At 55.3% G+C, this 16,422-nt stretch overlaps 1 protein-coding gene across 1 annotated transcript in view; it reads left to right on the top strand.

Annotated features, from left to right (window-relative positions):
• Positions 1-15,784, top strand: part of TRARG1 (trafficking regulator of GLUT4 (SLC2A4) 1) — a 25,473-nt gene extending 9,689 nt beyond the window's left edge. The window contains exons 2-3 of the mRNA XM_009189298.4: positions 12,012-12,144; positions 13,109-15,784. Coding sequence (XP_009187562.2) covers positions 12,012-12,144; positions 13,109-13,122 — 147 coding nt within the window. The 3' untranslated portion in view covers positions 13,123-15,784. The remainder of the gene's footprint in view (positions 1-12,011; positions 12,145-13,108) is intronic.
• Positions 15,785-16,422: the final 638 nt, after the last annotated feature.

The following is a 16,422-nucleotide window of genomic DNA, read 5'->3' on the forward strand; positions in this document are numbered from 1 at the left end:
CCTCAGGTAGTTATCATCTGGAAACATGATACAAGGACCAGCAAGTCCTGCTTTCCTAAATTCCAGGACTGAAAGAAATAAGGGGGCCGGGCACAGTGGTTCACCCCTGTAATCCCAGCACTTTGGGAGGCCGAGGCAGGTGGATCACGAGGTCAGGAGATCGAGACCATCCTGGCTAACACGGTGAAACCCCGTCTCTACTAAAAATACAAAAAACTAGCCGGGCGAGGTGGCGGGCGCCTGTAGTCCCAGCTACTCGGAGGCTGAGGCGGGAGAATGGCGTGAACCCGGGAGGCGGAGCTTGCAGTGAGCTGAGATTGCGCCACTGCACTCCAGCCTGGGCGACACAGTGAGACTCCGTCTCAAAAAAAAATAATAATAAAATAAAAGAAAAGAAAGAAACCCTGTCTCCTTTAGCCATCACCCTCCATCCCTGACCCTCCCAGCCCCAAACAACCACTCATCTCCTCTCTGTTTCTCTAGATCTGCCTATTCTGGACATTAAATGATAAATGGAATCATACAGTACGAGGCCTTGTGTTCCTGGCCTCGTTCGCTTTGCATAACGTCTTCAAGCATCATCTCTGCCTTGGCAGCACGTCGTAGGCTTTGCAGCCGAGAGGAGTGTGGTTGGATCTCCATTTTGGTGGATCAGTCTGGGGCAGGGTGAGAGGAGGGGATGAGGCTGGATATTTAGCAGAGGGGACCCTCGTAGGAATGCAGACGAGAGGCGAAGAGGCCGGGCCCAGGGCCAGGGACAGAGGGTCTCTGAAACCCTGTAAGAGTTGGTTGCACTGACAATTTATTCATTCAGTCGACCTGAATGGCAAGTTGCTTGTGTTGAGGGAACTAAGTAGCAGAGGACGGTCAGGGCCCCGTGAATGAATGTGCCTCTTTTATGAACCAGGCACTGTGTTGACATTTGGGAAGCAGATGGATCGGATAAGTAGACAGTCTGGCTGACATGGCAGAAGGCTGCAAGGGTGTTGCGGGAGAGGGAGGCGGCAGGGATTTGCTCTAGGAATTTAAGTTCTGGCCAGGTGCGATAGCTCATGCCTGTAATCCCAACGCTTTGGGAGACCAAGGCGGGTGGATCAGTTGAGGTCAGGAGTTCAAGACCAGCCTGGCCAACATAGTGAAACCCTGTTTCTTTTAAAAATACAAAAAATTAGCCAGGCGTGGTGGCACACGCCTATAATCCCAGCTACTCGGGAGGCTGAGGCAGAAGAATCACTTAAACCCAGGCAGCAGAGGTTGTAGTGAGCCAAGATCATGTCACCGCACTCCAGCCTGGGCAATAGAGCAAGAGTCCGTCTCAAAAAATTAAAGAGGGCCGGGCGCGGTGGCTCACGCCTGCAATCCCAGGACTTTGGGAGGCCAAGGTGGGCATATCACGATGTCAGGAGTTCAAGACTAGCCTGGCCAACATGGTGAAACCCCATCTCTACTAAAAATACAAAAATTAGCCAGGCATGGTGGCGTACACCTGTAATCCCAGCTACTCCGGAGGCTGAGGCAGGAGAATCGCTTGAACTGGGACCCAGGAGGCGGAGGCAGAGGTTACAGCGAGCCAAGATTGCGCCACTGCACTCCAGCCTGGGCTACAGAGCAAGACTGTCTCAAAAAGGGAAGGGAAGGGAAGGGAAGCGATGGGGAGGGGAGGGGAGGAGAAGGGAGTGGAGGGGAGGGAGAAACTGGAGCCACATTAGAGATGTGGGAGTCTAACATCTAGAGGAGGGCTGAGGGGAGTGGACAGAAAAACGTTTTGAAAAGGAGATTCCAGGAGGTGGAAGGAAATCTAGGAAAGGGGGAGAGGCGCCCAGGGAGGAGAGAGTCTGAAGGAGGGAGCAGCCAGCTCTGAGGCAGCTCAGGTTCAGTGAGCATGGAGGCATCCACTGCCTTGGCCACACGTAGATCCCTGATGACTGGGAGATGGAAGGGCCTCGGCAAAATGGAGAGGGATGATTGATGAGCTGAGGTCCGGGAAGCAGTGGAGAGATGGGATCCAGAGCCCAGGAAGAAAGATGCCCTGTCCCTGGGAGCTTGAAGGAGAGGCTGTGAGGGCAGAGGCAGATGGAACTGCTCAGAGGGAAGGGGCTGGCTCACGCTGTGTGCCCTCCAGGCCTCCCAGGGATGGGCCCAAGGTCATTTGCTGAGAACCAGGGGCCCGGGTGTAAGGCAGGAGAGGAGGGTGACCAGGCACAGACAGGTCGAATCCAGTCTCGAGGTCTCCGCTGAGGCTGAGACCATGGATGTGAGATGTTATCAGCCTGTGGTGCAAGTTATCGGGGCCTGTGGTGTAAGCTATCAGCCCGTAAGTGCTGTTATCAGCCCGTGGGTGCTGGTCAGCCTTGTGGGTGTTATCAGCCCGTGGGCATTGTTAATGCCCGTGGGGCGTTATCAAAATTACAAAGTTATCAGCCCGGTGGGCGTTGCTACTCTACCCGTGGGTGCTATCAGCCCGTGGGTGCTGCTACTCAGCCCGTGGGGTGTTATCAGCCCAGGGCGTTGTTTTCTGCGCCTGTGGTGCGTTATCAGTCTGTGGGTGTTGCCATCGGCCCGCGGGTGTTATCAGCCTGTGGGTGCTTAAGCATCGGCCTGTGGGTGTTATCAGCCCGGTGGGTAAGTTGTTATCGCCCGTGGTGTGCCATCAGCCCGTGGGCGTTGTTACTGTACCCGTGGGTGCTGTTATCAGCCCGTAAGTGCTATCAGCCCGTGGGGTGCTGTTTCAGCCCGTGGTGTAAGCCATCAGTCTGTGGGGTGTTGTTATCGGCCCGCTATTAGTCAGCCTGTGGGGTGTTGTTACTCCCGCCCGCGGGTGCTACTGTGCCCGTGGGGTGCTGTTATTGGCCTGTGGGTAAGACAGCCCGTGGAGGTTGTTATTGGACCGTGAGGTGTTGTTTCGCCTGTGGACTGTTACTGATCTGTGGGTACTACCAGCCCGTGGGTTGCTGTTGCTGGCCCCGGTGGGATGCTGTTATCAGATCCGGGGTGCTGTTTTTGGCCCATGGGGTGTTGCTGGCCTGTGGGTGTTGTTATCAGCCCTGCAGGTGCTATCAGCCCAAGCGCTATTGCTATATCAGCCCAGGAGTGTTGTTACTGGCCTCATGAGGTGCCGTTTTCGCCTGTGGACTGTTGTTATTGATCTGTGGGTAATATCAGCCTGTGGGTTGTTGTTGTTGGCCCGTGGGATGCTATCAGACTGGGGTGTTGTTTTTGGGCCTGGGTGTTGTTGGCCTGTGGGTGTTGCTACTTCAGCCTGCAGGTGTTATCAGCCCATGCGTTGTTGTTATCAGCCTGTGGAGTGTTGTTATTGGCCTGTGAGGTGTTGTTTTCTGCCTGTGGACTGTTGTTATTGATCTGTGGGGTATTATCAGCCTGTGGGTTGTTGTTGTTGGCCTGTGGGATGTTGTTATCAGACTGGGGGGTGTTGTTTTTGGCCTATGGGGTGTTGTTGGCCTGTGGGGTGTTGTTATCAGCCTGCAGGGTGTTATCAGCCCATGCGTTGTTGTTATCAGCCTGTGGAGTGTTGTTATTGGCCTGCGAGGTGTTGTTTTCTGCCTGTGGACTGTTGTTATCGATCTGTGGGGTATTATCGGCCTGTGGGGTGTTGTTGTCGGCCATCCACGTGTGATTTGCTCCAGCTGTAGGTGCAGGTTCCTAGACATGCGTATCGGGTCACCCCAAGGCTGAGGATGGCAGAGCTGCCGTGAGAGCAGGGCCAGGCGGCGAGGAAGACGCTGGCGAGGTGGCTGAGGTGACACACCGAAGGGTTGGGCTGGGGTGGGAGGGAGCAGGGCCAGGGAGACGGTGATAAACTTGGAAGAGAAAAGCGACCACAAGCTCAGAGAAGACAAAGGGCATGAGAGGGTGAGAGGGAAGTTAGGAGTTGAGTTTCAAAGCAGGAGTCGGGTCAGGGGATGGCAAAGGGGTGGAGTGTAGTTGTGGAAATGAATTTCTAAAGGGAAAAATCAGCAGCCAGGGAGGAGGGAGTTGAGGGAGCCCAGTGCTGAGGGCTAATATCACTAATATTCACTGAGTACCTACTAAATGTTAGGTACCGTTCCAAATTCTTTTTTTGTTGTGTTGTTTTTAAGACAGAGCCTCACTCTGTCACCTAGGCTGGAGTGCAATAGTGCGATCTCAGCTCACTGCAACCTCCACCTCCCAGGCTCAAGTGATTCTCCTGCTTCAACCTTCCAAGTAGCCAGGCCTACAGGCACATGCCATCAAGCCTGGCTGATATTTGTATTTTCAGTAGAAACGACGTTTCACCATGTTGGCCAGGCTGGTCTTGAACTCTTGCCTTCAGGTGATCTGCCCATTTCAGCCTCCCACAGTGCTGGGATTACCAGTGTGAGCCACCACACCCAGCCCCCTCATCCAATTTCCAAGAACAAGATTGCCCTCCGCACCGTGTCCACAGGCCGTCCCTGAGCTCTAGTCCAGACCTCAGCCTCTCTCTGCTGCCCCGGGGCATCATGGCACCCATCACTCGGTCTCATCCCCCTTCCCTCTCTGCAGCTCTCCTCCTTTCCCATCTGAAAGAAACCCCTTTTGTCCACCCAGTTGTATTTGCTCTACCATCACCCTCTTCGCATCCACAGGTGAGCTCCTAAGAGCTGCCTCCACATGCTGTCTGAGCTTCTTCATCCCCCCAGGGCTCCTTATCCCCCCACGGGCTCCTCATCCCCACAACTGGCTCATCCCCCACGGGCGGCTCATCCCCCACGGGCCCCTCATCCCCCACGGGCCCCTCCTCCCCCACCGGCCCCTCCTCCCCTCACGGGCTCCTTTGAAACCCTCCTGCCAAGGGTAAGCACGACCCAGCATTGCTAATAGTTTGATATTTCGTCCTTATCTTGCTTGACCTGGCGCGGGATTGCACCGTCAGACACTCCCTGCTTCTTTCCCATCTTGCACCCTCCCAATTGCTGCCCTCCTGCCCTCTCCGCCTCCTCCTCAGGCCCTTCCAGCCTTCTTTTCCCCAGCACCCTTTGATGAGGAGTCAGTGTTCCCTACTAGTCCTGTCTTTTCCACCTGTCTCACGACAGTCCTGTCTTTTTCCATCTGCTCCCGCTTCACAGCGTCTTTGTTCCCTGACGAGCCTTTTGCATGATGCTGGTTCGAGCGCGCGGATGCGCCGACGGTTTCATGATAGTTCGACGAGCTGATTTGTTTCATGAGCCCGAGCCGATGCCGATTTAGCCATGAGAAGTCTTTAGACGAGTCGCCGACGAGCCATGAGTTCGAGTCGACGATCGATTTGTTTCGGCGATAGTCGAGCCGATGCCGATTTGTTTTATGATGGTTCGAAAGGAGCTGACGGTTTTCATGATAGTTCGAGCGATTTGTTTTGGCGATAGTTCGATGACGCCGATGAGCCATGATAGTTCGACGATGCCGATTTGTTTTGGCGATAGTTCGAGTCGAGCCGACGATTTGTTTGGATGGCCTTTGAAGCTGTATCCTGTGTGATTACTCCTGCACAATGAGGCCGGTTTTTCCAAGTACAGCTACACCCCGCTGCACTTCCCCACCTCTGCCCAAATCCAAGCCCAACACTGCATCGCCCTTCTTTTCCTGGTTCCCAGCTGGAGGAAGGGCACCTCCCACTCATCCTGCACCTGCCGGGAACCCTGGAATCCTTCGGGAGTCTCCGCTCTCCTCCACCCTCCATCTCACCTTTCACCAAAACCCATGGATTCTACCTCAGGAACCCTCAACCTGAACTCTTTTTCAACTCTCTACTCGCTCCAGTCTTTGAAACTGTCTGCCCCCACCCCAGCCCATACTCTTACACAGTAGTCAGAGAGATCATTCCTAAATGAAAATCTGATCCTGTCCCCTAATTCTCCATATCCTTCGGCTGCCCTGTACCTGCAGGGACAAAAAATCCTGACTCTATGGGACCGGCCAGGCCCTTTTTGTTTTGTTTGTTCTTTGTTTTTGACAGAGTCTCGCCTCTGTCGCCTGGCTGGAGTGCAGTGGCGCTGATCTCGCCTGCCACTGCAACCTCCGGCCTCCAGGGTCACGCCATTCTCCTGCCTCAGCCTCCCAAGTAGCTGGGACTACGGGCACCGCCCACCACGCTTCTGGCTAATTTTTTTTTTTTTTTTTTTTTTTTTGAGGCGAGTCTCGCTTGTCGCTTCAGGTTGGAGTGTAGTATGCTGATCTCGCTCACTGTAAGCCCATTCCCGGTTCCCTGCCATTCTCCTGCCTCAGCTCTCCCAAGTAGCTGGGACTACAGGCCGCACCACTCAAGCACTTGTATTTTTAGTAGAGACGGGTTTCATTGTGTTGCCAGATGGTCTCGACTCCTGACCTCAGTGATCCACCCGCCTCGCCTCCCCAAAGTGCTGGGATTACAGGCTTGAGCCACCGCGCCCGGCCTAATTTTTTGTATTTTTAGTGGAGACGGGGTTTCACCATGTTAGCCAGGATGGTCTCGATCCCCTGACCTCGTGATCCATCCGCCTCGGCCTCCCAGAGTGCTGGGATTACAGGTGTGAGCCACCACGCCCCACTTTTTTTTTTGTTTTGAGACAGAGTCTCGCTCTGTTGCCAAGCCTGGAGCACGTGGCATGATCTCGGCTCACTGCGGCCTTCGCCTCCCAGGCTCAAGCGATCCTCCTGCCTCAGCCTCCCGAGTAGCTGGAGCTCCAGACACACGCCACCACACCCAGCTAATTTTTGTATTTTTTGTACAGATGGGGTTTTGCCATGTTTCCCAGGCTGGTCTTGAACTCCTGACCTCAAGCAATCTGCCCACCTTGGCCTCCCACAGTGCTGAAATTACAGGCATGCGCCACTGCTCCTGGCCCAGGGCCCTTGTTGATCTGGCGTTTTCCCCCTCCCCAGTTGCTTCTTGTACCACATCCACATCACGGTCTGTGCTCTGCCCCCATCTCTTCGTCTATGAAATGGACTAATCACAATCCCTGCCTCGTTGGAGTGTTAGGAAGGTGATACGGCTTAGCTGTGTCCCCACCCAAATCTCATCCTGAATTGTAGTTCCCACAATCCCCTCGTGTCCTCGGAGGGACCCAGTGGAGGTCACTGAATCCTGGGGCAGTTACCCCCATGTGTTGCTCTCGTAATAGTGAGTTCTCATGAGATCTGGTGGATTTTTTTTTTTTTCTGAGACAGAGTTCTGCTCTTGTTGCCCAGGCTGGAGTGCAGTGGTACGGTCTTGGCTCACTGCAACCTCCGCCTCACGGGTTCAAGCGATTTTCCTGCCTCAGCCTCCCAAGTTGCTGGGATTACAGGCAGGCGCCACCACGCCCAGCTCATTTTTTGTATTTTTAGTAGAGACAGGGTTTTTCCATCTTGGACAGTCTGGTCTCGAACTCCTGACCTCAGGTGATTCACCCACCTCAGCCATGCAATGGTGCAATCTCAGCTCACTGCAACCTCCGCCTCCCGGGTTCAAGTAATTCTCCTGCTTCAGTCTCCTGAGTAGCTGGGATTATAGGCACCTGCTACCACACCCGGCTCATTTTTGTATTTTGAGTGGAGACAGGGTTTTGCCATGTGGGCCAGGCTGGTCTTGAACTCCCGATTTCAGGTGATCCACCCACCTCGGCCTCCCAAAGTGCTGGAATTACAGGCGTGAGCCACCGCACCAGCCAATGTGATGGTTTTATAAGGGACTTTCCCCTTTTGTTCAGCACTTTTCCTTCCTGCCACCATGTGAAGAAGGACGTGTTTACCACCCCTTCTGCCATGATTGTAAGTTTTCTGAGCCTCTCCGGCCATGCTGAACTGTGAGTCAGTTAAACCTCTTTCCTTAAAAAAAAAAAAAAAAACCTCTTTCCTTTATGAATTACCCAGTCTAGGGTATGTCTTTATTAGTGACATGAGAACAGACTAATACAGAGAATGAATTGCTCTAATGGGTGGCAGCATTTAGCATTGTTCCCAGCACGAGATATACGTTCCAAGAGTGCCAGGGTTTATTATTCCTCTGGCAGAGCTGGAGGAATCTTGGTGGGCTTCACAGAGGAGGTGGCCTTGGAGCCACCCCTTAAAGGATGGAGGGATCTGGACATGTGGCGTTTTGGAGAAGCAGGTGAAATAGCCAGAATAAAGCCCTGTAGAGGTCGGTGCTCGAACCTCGAGCAACTCAGATCGGCTGGGCCCGGTGGTTGTGGAAGAAAATAGTGGAGGATGAAACAGGAAATGTAGGCCAGGTGCAGTGGCTCATGCCTGTAATCCCAGCACTTTAGAAGGCTGGGATCACCGAGGTCGGGAGTTCAAGACCAGCCTGACCAACATGGTGAAACCCTGTTGCTACTAAAAATGCAAAATTAGCCGGGCATGGTGGATGCTATAATCTCAGCTACTTGGGAGGCTGAGGCAGGAGAAATGCTTGAACCCGGGAGGCGGAGGTCGCGGTGAGCCGAGATCTCGCCTTTGCACTGCAGCCTGGGCAACAAGAACCAAACTCCATCTCAAACAAATACACACACACAGGAAATGCAAAGCTGGCCTGCATTTGGACTTTGTTCTGTGGAAGACCCTGAGCAGCTGGGATTGCCTCAGCCACCATCATCCCACTGAATCTTCGCAACAGCTCCCGACTCATCTCCCTGTGATCCCCACGCTGCAGGCAGAACGGTGTTTTGGAAACCTGTATCCAGGCCTATCATTCCAGACTCACGTCCTACACCGGTCCCTACTGCTCATGGTGTAAGGACCATTCTCCTGGTGCTGCTCGAGCCCGGCCTGGCCTGGCCCTGCCCACCTCTGCAGCCTCGCCCTCCTCCCTCCATCAGCCCCAGCCACGCTGACCTCCGTCTAGTTCCTCCTACCTCCTCAGTCAGCAACTGTTTTTTGAACATCTACACATTTGCCATGCAGCACCTTCGCACGTGGCTGCTCTCTCCGCCTGGGATACTCCTCCTTCCTTTGGAAACAATCGAATTCTTGCTCATCCTTCTCCACATCTCAGCTGAAATGTCCTTCCTCCAGGAAGTCTTCCCCAATTCTCCCCTTTCACGAGCTCTCCTGGTACCACGTGCCTCTCCTTTGTCATGCCACCCACAGTTGCATTTTTACCTTGCTTTGTGTGATCACAAACGCGGCCAGTGGGCTGGAAGTTCTGTGACAACAGGAACCGGATGCTTCTCCATGCCGCTGCGTCCCGAGGCCTCCCATAGTGCCTGGTATAAATACAGACAGTGTGAAATGGGGGCATGAGCCTGGTGTAAGTACAGACAGTGTGAATCAGGGGCATGAGCCTGGTATAAGTCCAGACAGTGTGAATCAGGGCATGAGCCTGGTATAAGTACAGTGTTAATCAGGGCATGAGCCTGGTATAAATATAGACAGTGTGAATCGGGGTCATGAGCCTGGGACCCCGAGCAGTTCAGCAAAACAGTGGACTGCACAGGAAGAACAGATCAGGCAGGATCTTGAGGCCATGCAGGAGACCTAATCCCAGTGACTTTGAGCCGAGACGGATCACCTGAGGTCGAGGTTCGAGATCAGCCTGGCTAACATAGGAAACCATTTCTACTAAAAAATACAAAAATTAGCCAGGCGCAGTGGCAGGTGCCTATAGTCTCAGCTACTCAGGAGGCTGAGGTGTGAGAATGGCGGACTGGGAGGTGGAGCTTGTGGTGAGCCAAGATCACACTGCACTCCATCCCATGCATAGAGCAAGACCTGTCTCAAAAAAAAAAAAAAAAAAAAAAAAAAAAAAAGTGAGAAGCATAAAATCTGTTCAACAGGCCGGGCACAGTGGCTCACGCCTGTAATCCCAGCACTTGGAGAGGCCGAGGTGGGCAGATCACGAGGTCAGAAGATCGAGACCATCCTGGCTAACACAGTGAAACCCCGTCTCTACTAAAAATAACAAAAAATTAGCTGGGTGTGTTGGCAGGTGCCTGTAGTCCCAGCTACTCGGGAGGCTGAGGCAGGAGGATGGCGTGAACCCAGGAGGTGGAGCTTGCAGTGAGCCAAGATTGCGCCACTGCACTCCAGCCTGGGCGACAGAGCAAGACTCCATCAAAAAAAAAAAAAAAAAAAGCTGCTCAACTGTCATAGACAGGTTTATTTCAGAATTTCAGAGAGTAAACCTGAGAGGGGCTTCTGGCCAATTTTGGTCAGGACTGTTCTCTCTTACAGACTAAGGATATTTAAGGGTTTTGGAAGCTGGGGGCTTATCACAGGTTTGGAATGTTTCTACGTGAGGAAAAGTTGACCGTGGGCTGGAACGTCTCTGGTCGGAGGGGAGGTATCTCAGGGTTGGCATGTTTCTGATTGGAGAGGGGTTCATCTCGGGTTTGGCATGTTTCTGCTTATGCTGACATTAGCCATTAGGCTGATGTTTTGGGGCTGGATTTAGGCGGTTTTTTAATCAAGGGAGACTTAGAGTTTGTTCAAGATAGTGATGCTCCTGCTTTATCACAGAGGGCAGAGGAGTCATCATGGAGAGGGAGGAGCTCAGGCCTGGGCAAGGAGGAGAGACACAAGGCATAGGTTGAGTTTGGTGATGTTGCGGGTTGAGTGTGATGATATCACACTGTCCCGGACGGAGCTTGGAATGAAGTGCGGGGCTGGGTGGAGGTTGGTTAGAATTCTGAGCAGTGAAGAGAACAGGACCCCAGGAGGCCACCTGCAGAGAGAGAACAGAGAGAGGAAGGGGCAGGGCTCTGAGGTTCAGTTTCTTCCTCAGGGAGGTGCGGCTGCATTGCCAAACCCCCAGGGTGACTGAGGCTAAATGAAGTAATCTAGGTACAGACTTTAGCAAGCTGCCTGGCACGAAGTAAACTCATCGTCTTCGTCATCATCTTCATCATACTTACCAGCATTTCCATGTTGAACTCAGGAGCCTCAAATAATCAGAAAATAAAATAACAAAGAGACTTCCCTGAGGCCCTGAAACCAGCCACACCATCAGAGAACTCCTGCGTGTGCCTGTTCTAGGGAGGCAAGGACACAGGACCCTTAGAGACACTTGGCCCCACCTCCTACCAAGTCACCCCAGGACCCTCCTAGGACCTCTGTCCTCACCCTCATCTGTTTTCACTAGGTTCAGGAAGAACAGAGCTCACTGAGAAGGAGTGATACAATGGGGCCCCTAGGAAGCCACATGTGGCCCCACCCAGTCCTGGTCTCCCCAGGCAAGCACGAGGCGTTTCATGCTTTTGTGTGATCAGGAAAGTGGGCTCCATTAAACAAGGATGTGGTTCTTGGGTGGGAAATGGAGGCTGTGAAGACAGTTTTTTTTGGTTTTTTTTGAGACGGAGTCTCGCTCTGTCGCCCAGGCTGGAGCACAATGGCGTGATCTTGGCTCACTGCAAGCTCCGCCTCCCAGGTTCATGCCATCCTCCTGCCTTGGCCTCCCGAGTAGCTGGGACTACAGGTGCCCGCCACCACGCCCGGCTAATTTTTGTATTTTTAGTAGATACGGGGTTTCACCATGTTGGCCAGGATGGTCTCGAACTCCTGACTTTGTGATCCACCCGCCTCAGCCTCTCCAAGTACTGGGATTACAGGCGTGAGCCACTGCGCCCGGCCGACAATGTCTCTTTTTATGGCGATGGGGGTGGAGGGTGCTCACGGGGTACAGGAGGCTGGTGTGTCAGGCTGTAGGAAGAGCCCAGGGGCTGTCTTTGATCCCAGTGCCTCTGCAGAAGTGAGCCTTGCGCTGGAGTCCGGGGGGCCTGGCCTGTCTGTTCTTGCCAGTTGGCCTGGAGCTGGTCCACTTTCTCAGGCCCTCGGTCTCTAGCCTCCCACCTGCCACCGCCGCCCCCTCCACCACCACCCTGAGAAGTGCCAGCTGTCCCCAGCCAGTAAGGGACAGGCGTGGTTAGGGGTCAGCACAAGAGGGCCCGGCCACTTCTCCAGGGGGAACCCTCTTCCTCTCCCCTAGAGTGTGGGCTGTCATGGGGACAGGATGTTTCCAGAGGCCCAGGCTCAGGACCACCCCAGGGCTGCCTGCTGAGGCCCATGAAGCTGACAGCCTTCCCGGTTCCCGGGGCCTCTCCACGCTCTCTCCGCAGTCTCGAAGTAGCATGCAACAGGGCAACGTGGACGGCGCCCGGAGGCTGGGCCGCCTGGCTCGGCTGCTCAGCATCACCCTCATCATCATGGGCATTGTCATCATCACGGTGGCCGTGACCGTCAACTTCACAGGTGAGACCCAGCTCCTTGGAGAGGAGGGAGCCAGCTTGCCTAGTGGGAGGACTGCGCAAGGGTGTACCCAGCCTCAGGGACAGAGGTGGTGGGTTGGGGGAAGAAGAAGGGCCGGTGGGGGCCCCGGCCTTATCTTCCCACTCCAGAAAAGCGACCCAGTTCCCAGCAGGGACCGGCCGAGCGGGGATGGGCTGGCAGGCTTGTCTGATGCCTGGAGAGTGAATCGATGGCAAGGGTGTGGAAAGTGCACAGCCTCAGAGTCAGTGGCCAGGAGCTCCAGCCTCAGCTCTGATGGGCCTGGGACCGCGCCGGTTCCTGACTAGCTAAGCCTCAGTGTTTGCTGGTATCAAGTGGCAGGAAAGAGCCTTCAGCACAGAGGCTTTTGTAAGCATCACCCAAGATAAAGGATGTGACTGTGCTTTGCAAACACTAAAATCCCCGCACAGCCAGCCGGGGAACCCCAGAAGCAAGCAGCGTAATGGTGGAATTCAATTTTTATACTTTTAGGAGAGATGGGGTTTCACCATGTTGGCCAGGCAGGTCTCGAACTCCTGACCTCAAGTGATCCGCCTGCCTCGGTCTCCCAAAGTGCTGGGATTACAGGCGTAAGCCACCGCGCCCAACCAGAGTGGCACACATTTTAATCAGTCCAGTAACTAAGGAGGGAAAGAAGTGTCAACAGTTACCTAGCGGAAGTCTCAGGACTGATTCAGATTGGCTCAGTTAGGGTTGCATGCCTACCTCTAACCCAGTGCCCACCTCTGAGCCGGTCCTGAGGCCGCAGTCCTCTTATTGGTAGGAGTTCAGTTCCTCCAAGAGCCGCAAACCAAAGAGGTCCCCAATCCTTAGCCTTATCCCCATTACCATTTCCCACTGGGAACCAGAAACCCAAATCCTCCGATCAGGGACCTGAAGAGCCAGGGTTCTGAGCCCTGTTCTGCCTTATCTGTTCTTTTCTTTACAGTTCAGAAGAAATAAACTTAACCAGGGAGCTGGGCTGGCAGAGGCCGGCCCTGGCCGTTGGGAGACCTCTGACCCACACATCCCACACACCGAGGGAGGCCAGGGTGGTGACTGTCAAGCATCCCCCTGTCCCCAAGTTCTAAAAGCACAAACTCAGAGGGAAACTCCCCAGTCACCCACTGTCAGCCCCATCCGATGGGAAAGCCTGGAGAGAGGAAGGAAAGCTCAGCGAACCCAATGGGTGACGTGGTTTACTCTCCCGGGTGTGTCCTGGGATTTCAACCCCAGCACTCTGGCTTGTTTCTCGTTCCCACAATTTCCTGGGTTCTACCAAGCAGCGAAACTGCCAGGGTGAGGAAAAAACCCCAGCCCCACAAACGAGACACACGCCGGCCTGTGGACCAGGAGCAAAGACGTGGGGCCTCATCTTTTGTATTTTTCTCAAGCGGGGAGAGAACAGACTGTTTGCATGCTTCGTGTCACACGCCTGCTGTGATCCCAGCCAGGGCCCCGAGCGCAGAGGTGGAGCTGTGCTCAGCACAGGCCCGGGACACCCCCGCCACCCGCCGCAAGACCTGTGGGGGTGCAGCTCCCGGGAAGGAAGCAACCGCCTCACTTGACATCCTCCGCTGCAAGGTGATGGTGCCGAGAGGCAGGCGTGTCTGTGAAGACAGGTGCTGGGATGGTGTGACCTGCATGCCTCTTCCCAAACCTGTCAGCTTCGGAAGCATCTCTAGAGGACTCTGGTCCCAGGATGTCTCCCAGGACAAGCCAGTCTGCCTGTTCCTCCTATTTCTGCTGTAGCCCGGGGCACCGACCAGACCTGGCCAAGGTCAGTCAGTGGGGAGGGCCGAGGTCTGAGCTCTCGTCCTGCCATGGCCTCCGCAATGGCCTGGGATGCAAGTTCGGGGCCCCGTGTGGTGCGGCTCAGGTGGTGGTTTCAGGCCTCCAGCACCAGCCCTATGCTCTGTGCTTGGCCCTGGGCCCCTGGCCATCCACAAACAGCCGGGGCCTTCCCTGGAGGAGGTTTTGGGACCGTTCCTGGGGGGACTTCCCAAGGGGTCCCAGGCTGTCAGGGGCGTTTGTGCCACCTGCAAGGACGTGGGCCAGAGTTTTTATGGGGGTCTGTTTGACAGTCCTGAGACCGAGGGAAGGGCTCAGCTGAAGGGCCCTGTCTGCAGAGTAGGGGGACCAGGTTTGGGAATATACTTGCATGCACAGAGCCTGGGGCCTGGATGCCACGGCCTGTCTTAGGACCTAATGGGATCCCCAAAAGGAGCCAAGCAGGGTCCTCGGCCTCTTCCCCCGTCCCAGGCCCATGATTTTCCCTAGACTTCTCCCTGGCCCAGGCTCCAGCCACAGCACCTCTCCTGCCCCTGCCTACCCTCCTGACTGCAGCTCCCGGGCCTTGGAGGGGGTGCTCCAGGCTGTCCTGCCCTAGGAGGCCCCACCTCACAACCAGAGTCAACGCCTTCATGGGAAGCGTTCCCAGCCACAGTCAGGCTGGCCCAAGGCTGTTGAAGTCAGCATCCTTTGTGCCCCATCAGGACCCTCCTGCCTCCTCTCCAGGGCCCTTGTTCATCTCCCCACCCTCCTCAGAGGCCCAGGGAAGGGAAGAGCAGGTCAGTACAGAGGTTCTGTCTGCAGGGAGGGGCCCTGGGTCTATGCACAGCTGGAGCTCTGAGCCTTCCAGAGCCCGTGCGACTGCTGGAGGGCAGGGGTGCAGGGCTCAGGGGTGCCAGGTTGGTCCTTTGGAGCTGGTGTTCCTACGTCCGTCCCCCACCTGCGGAATAAACTCCAACGTCTCCCGGTCATACAGAAGGGACTGGTTGGGTTTGCTTAATGGGATCTTTGAGGCCAAAACCGATGCTCTTATTTGTGGGGGAAGGGTGTGAGCACTGAGTATTTGTGTCACTCGCGAAGTCACGTGACACGGGGGAGACGTGAGGTCGATGGAACTGGCCCCGCACAGGCTCTGGAAGGAGATGATACGTGGGTGTTTTCCCGGCAGGCCCCCAGGGTCCTCAGCCTCAGCAACCCAGGGAGAGGAGAGAAACGAACCGATGGTTGAGGGATTGTCACGGGAGGAACGCGATACCTGAAGGGACTCTAGGTGCCCTCGGAGCGCACACATGCCCAGACCTTTTCACACCCGCACAAATAGGCTCCGCCATGCCCTACACACACACACACACACACACACGCTTGTTCACACTCAGAACCCAGGACAGCCCACAGGCCCTGCTTAGGGGAAGCCACTGCAGATGCCCCAGGAATGGGCACAGCCAGGGCGCTCTTCCAGGCAGGCGAGGATGACTTGAGAGTTTCCTCGGGCGCCAGGGACAGAGCTCAGAGGCCCCCGAGGTGTGTGGAGGAGGCGGAGGCCCGCAGAGCACAGAGCAGGAGGAGAGCTCGGGCCCTGGACGAGAAAGCCATTCTGGACGCCAGGGGTACCTGGACGGAGGGTCCCGCAGCCCCTGCCCCACACCACCTGGAGGCCGGAGGGGTCAGTGGCCCTGCTGACCTGCATGAACGCAGTGGCCCAGCTTAAGGCACTAACCCAGCCTCTCCGTGTGTCCCACAGGGAGTAGCAAGACCCACCCCTCACACTGCCTACACCAGTGACGCCGCTGTGTGTCTTCGCATGGAAAGAAATAAACCTGAATGTGCACGCTCGCCTCCGGCCTCTGTGTTTGTGCTGCGGGGGTCAAGGGGGTTCCAAACAATAAGGGGGTGAGCAGTCCACTCCGCCTGTGGCCCCAGGGTCAGGCTGAGGCTGGGCACCAGGAACCTGGCACACTCCGTGGCCAACTTGAGGCATTCCTCTGGGCAAGTCACTTGTCCCCTCCAGGACTCAGTTTGTCCAACTGTAAAATAGGTGGTAATGCCAGTCCCATCTCCCTTTAGTCCTTTCTGCATAGATCTCAGGCATGGAGAGAAGAGGGCAGGCAAGAGTTCGAGACCAGCCTGCAACATAATGAGACTCTGTCTCTACAAAACATTTAAAAATCAGCCAGGCGTGGTGGTGTACACCTGTGGTCCCAGCTGCTCAGGAGGCTGAGGTGGGAGGATCGCTTGAGCCAGAGAAGTTGGAGCTGCAGTGAGCCATGTCCCTGCTCCTGGCTCCCAGACCTCCTGGGACAGTCCCTAGACCACCAGGTTCCCCTCCCTGCTGGCCTCACTACTGAGACACTCTCTGCCTGCCTAGAGCGCTTCCTTTAGATCAGAGTCACATGGTCCAGGAAGGCTGTCCCACATGTCTGCATCCCCAGGGTTCAGTACGGGGCCTGGCATGTAGCAGGTGCTGAGGCCAAG

This window comes from Papio anubis, chromosome 17 (assembly GCF_008728515.1).
Source record: "Papio anubis isolate 15944 chromosome 17, Panubis1.0, whole genome shotgun sequence".
NCBI classification, from domain to species: domain Eukaryota; kingdom Metazoa; phylum Chordata; class Mammalia; order Primates; family Cercopithecidae; genus Papio; species Papio anubis.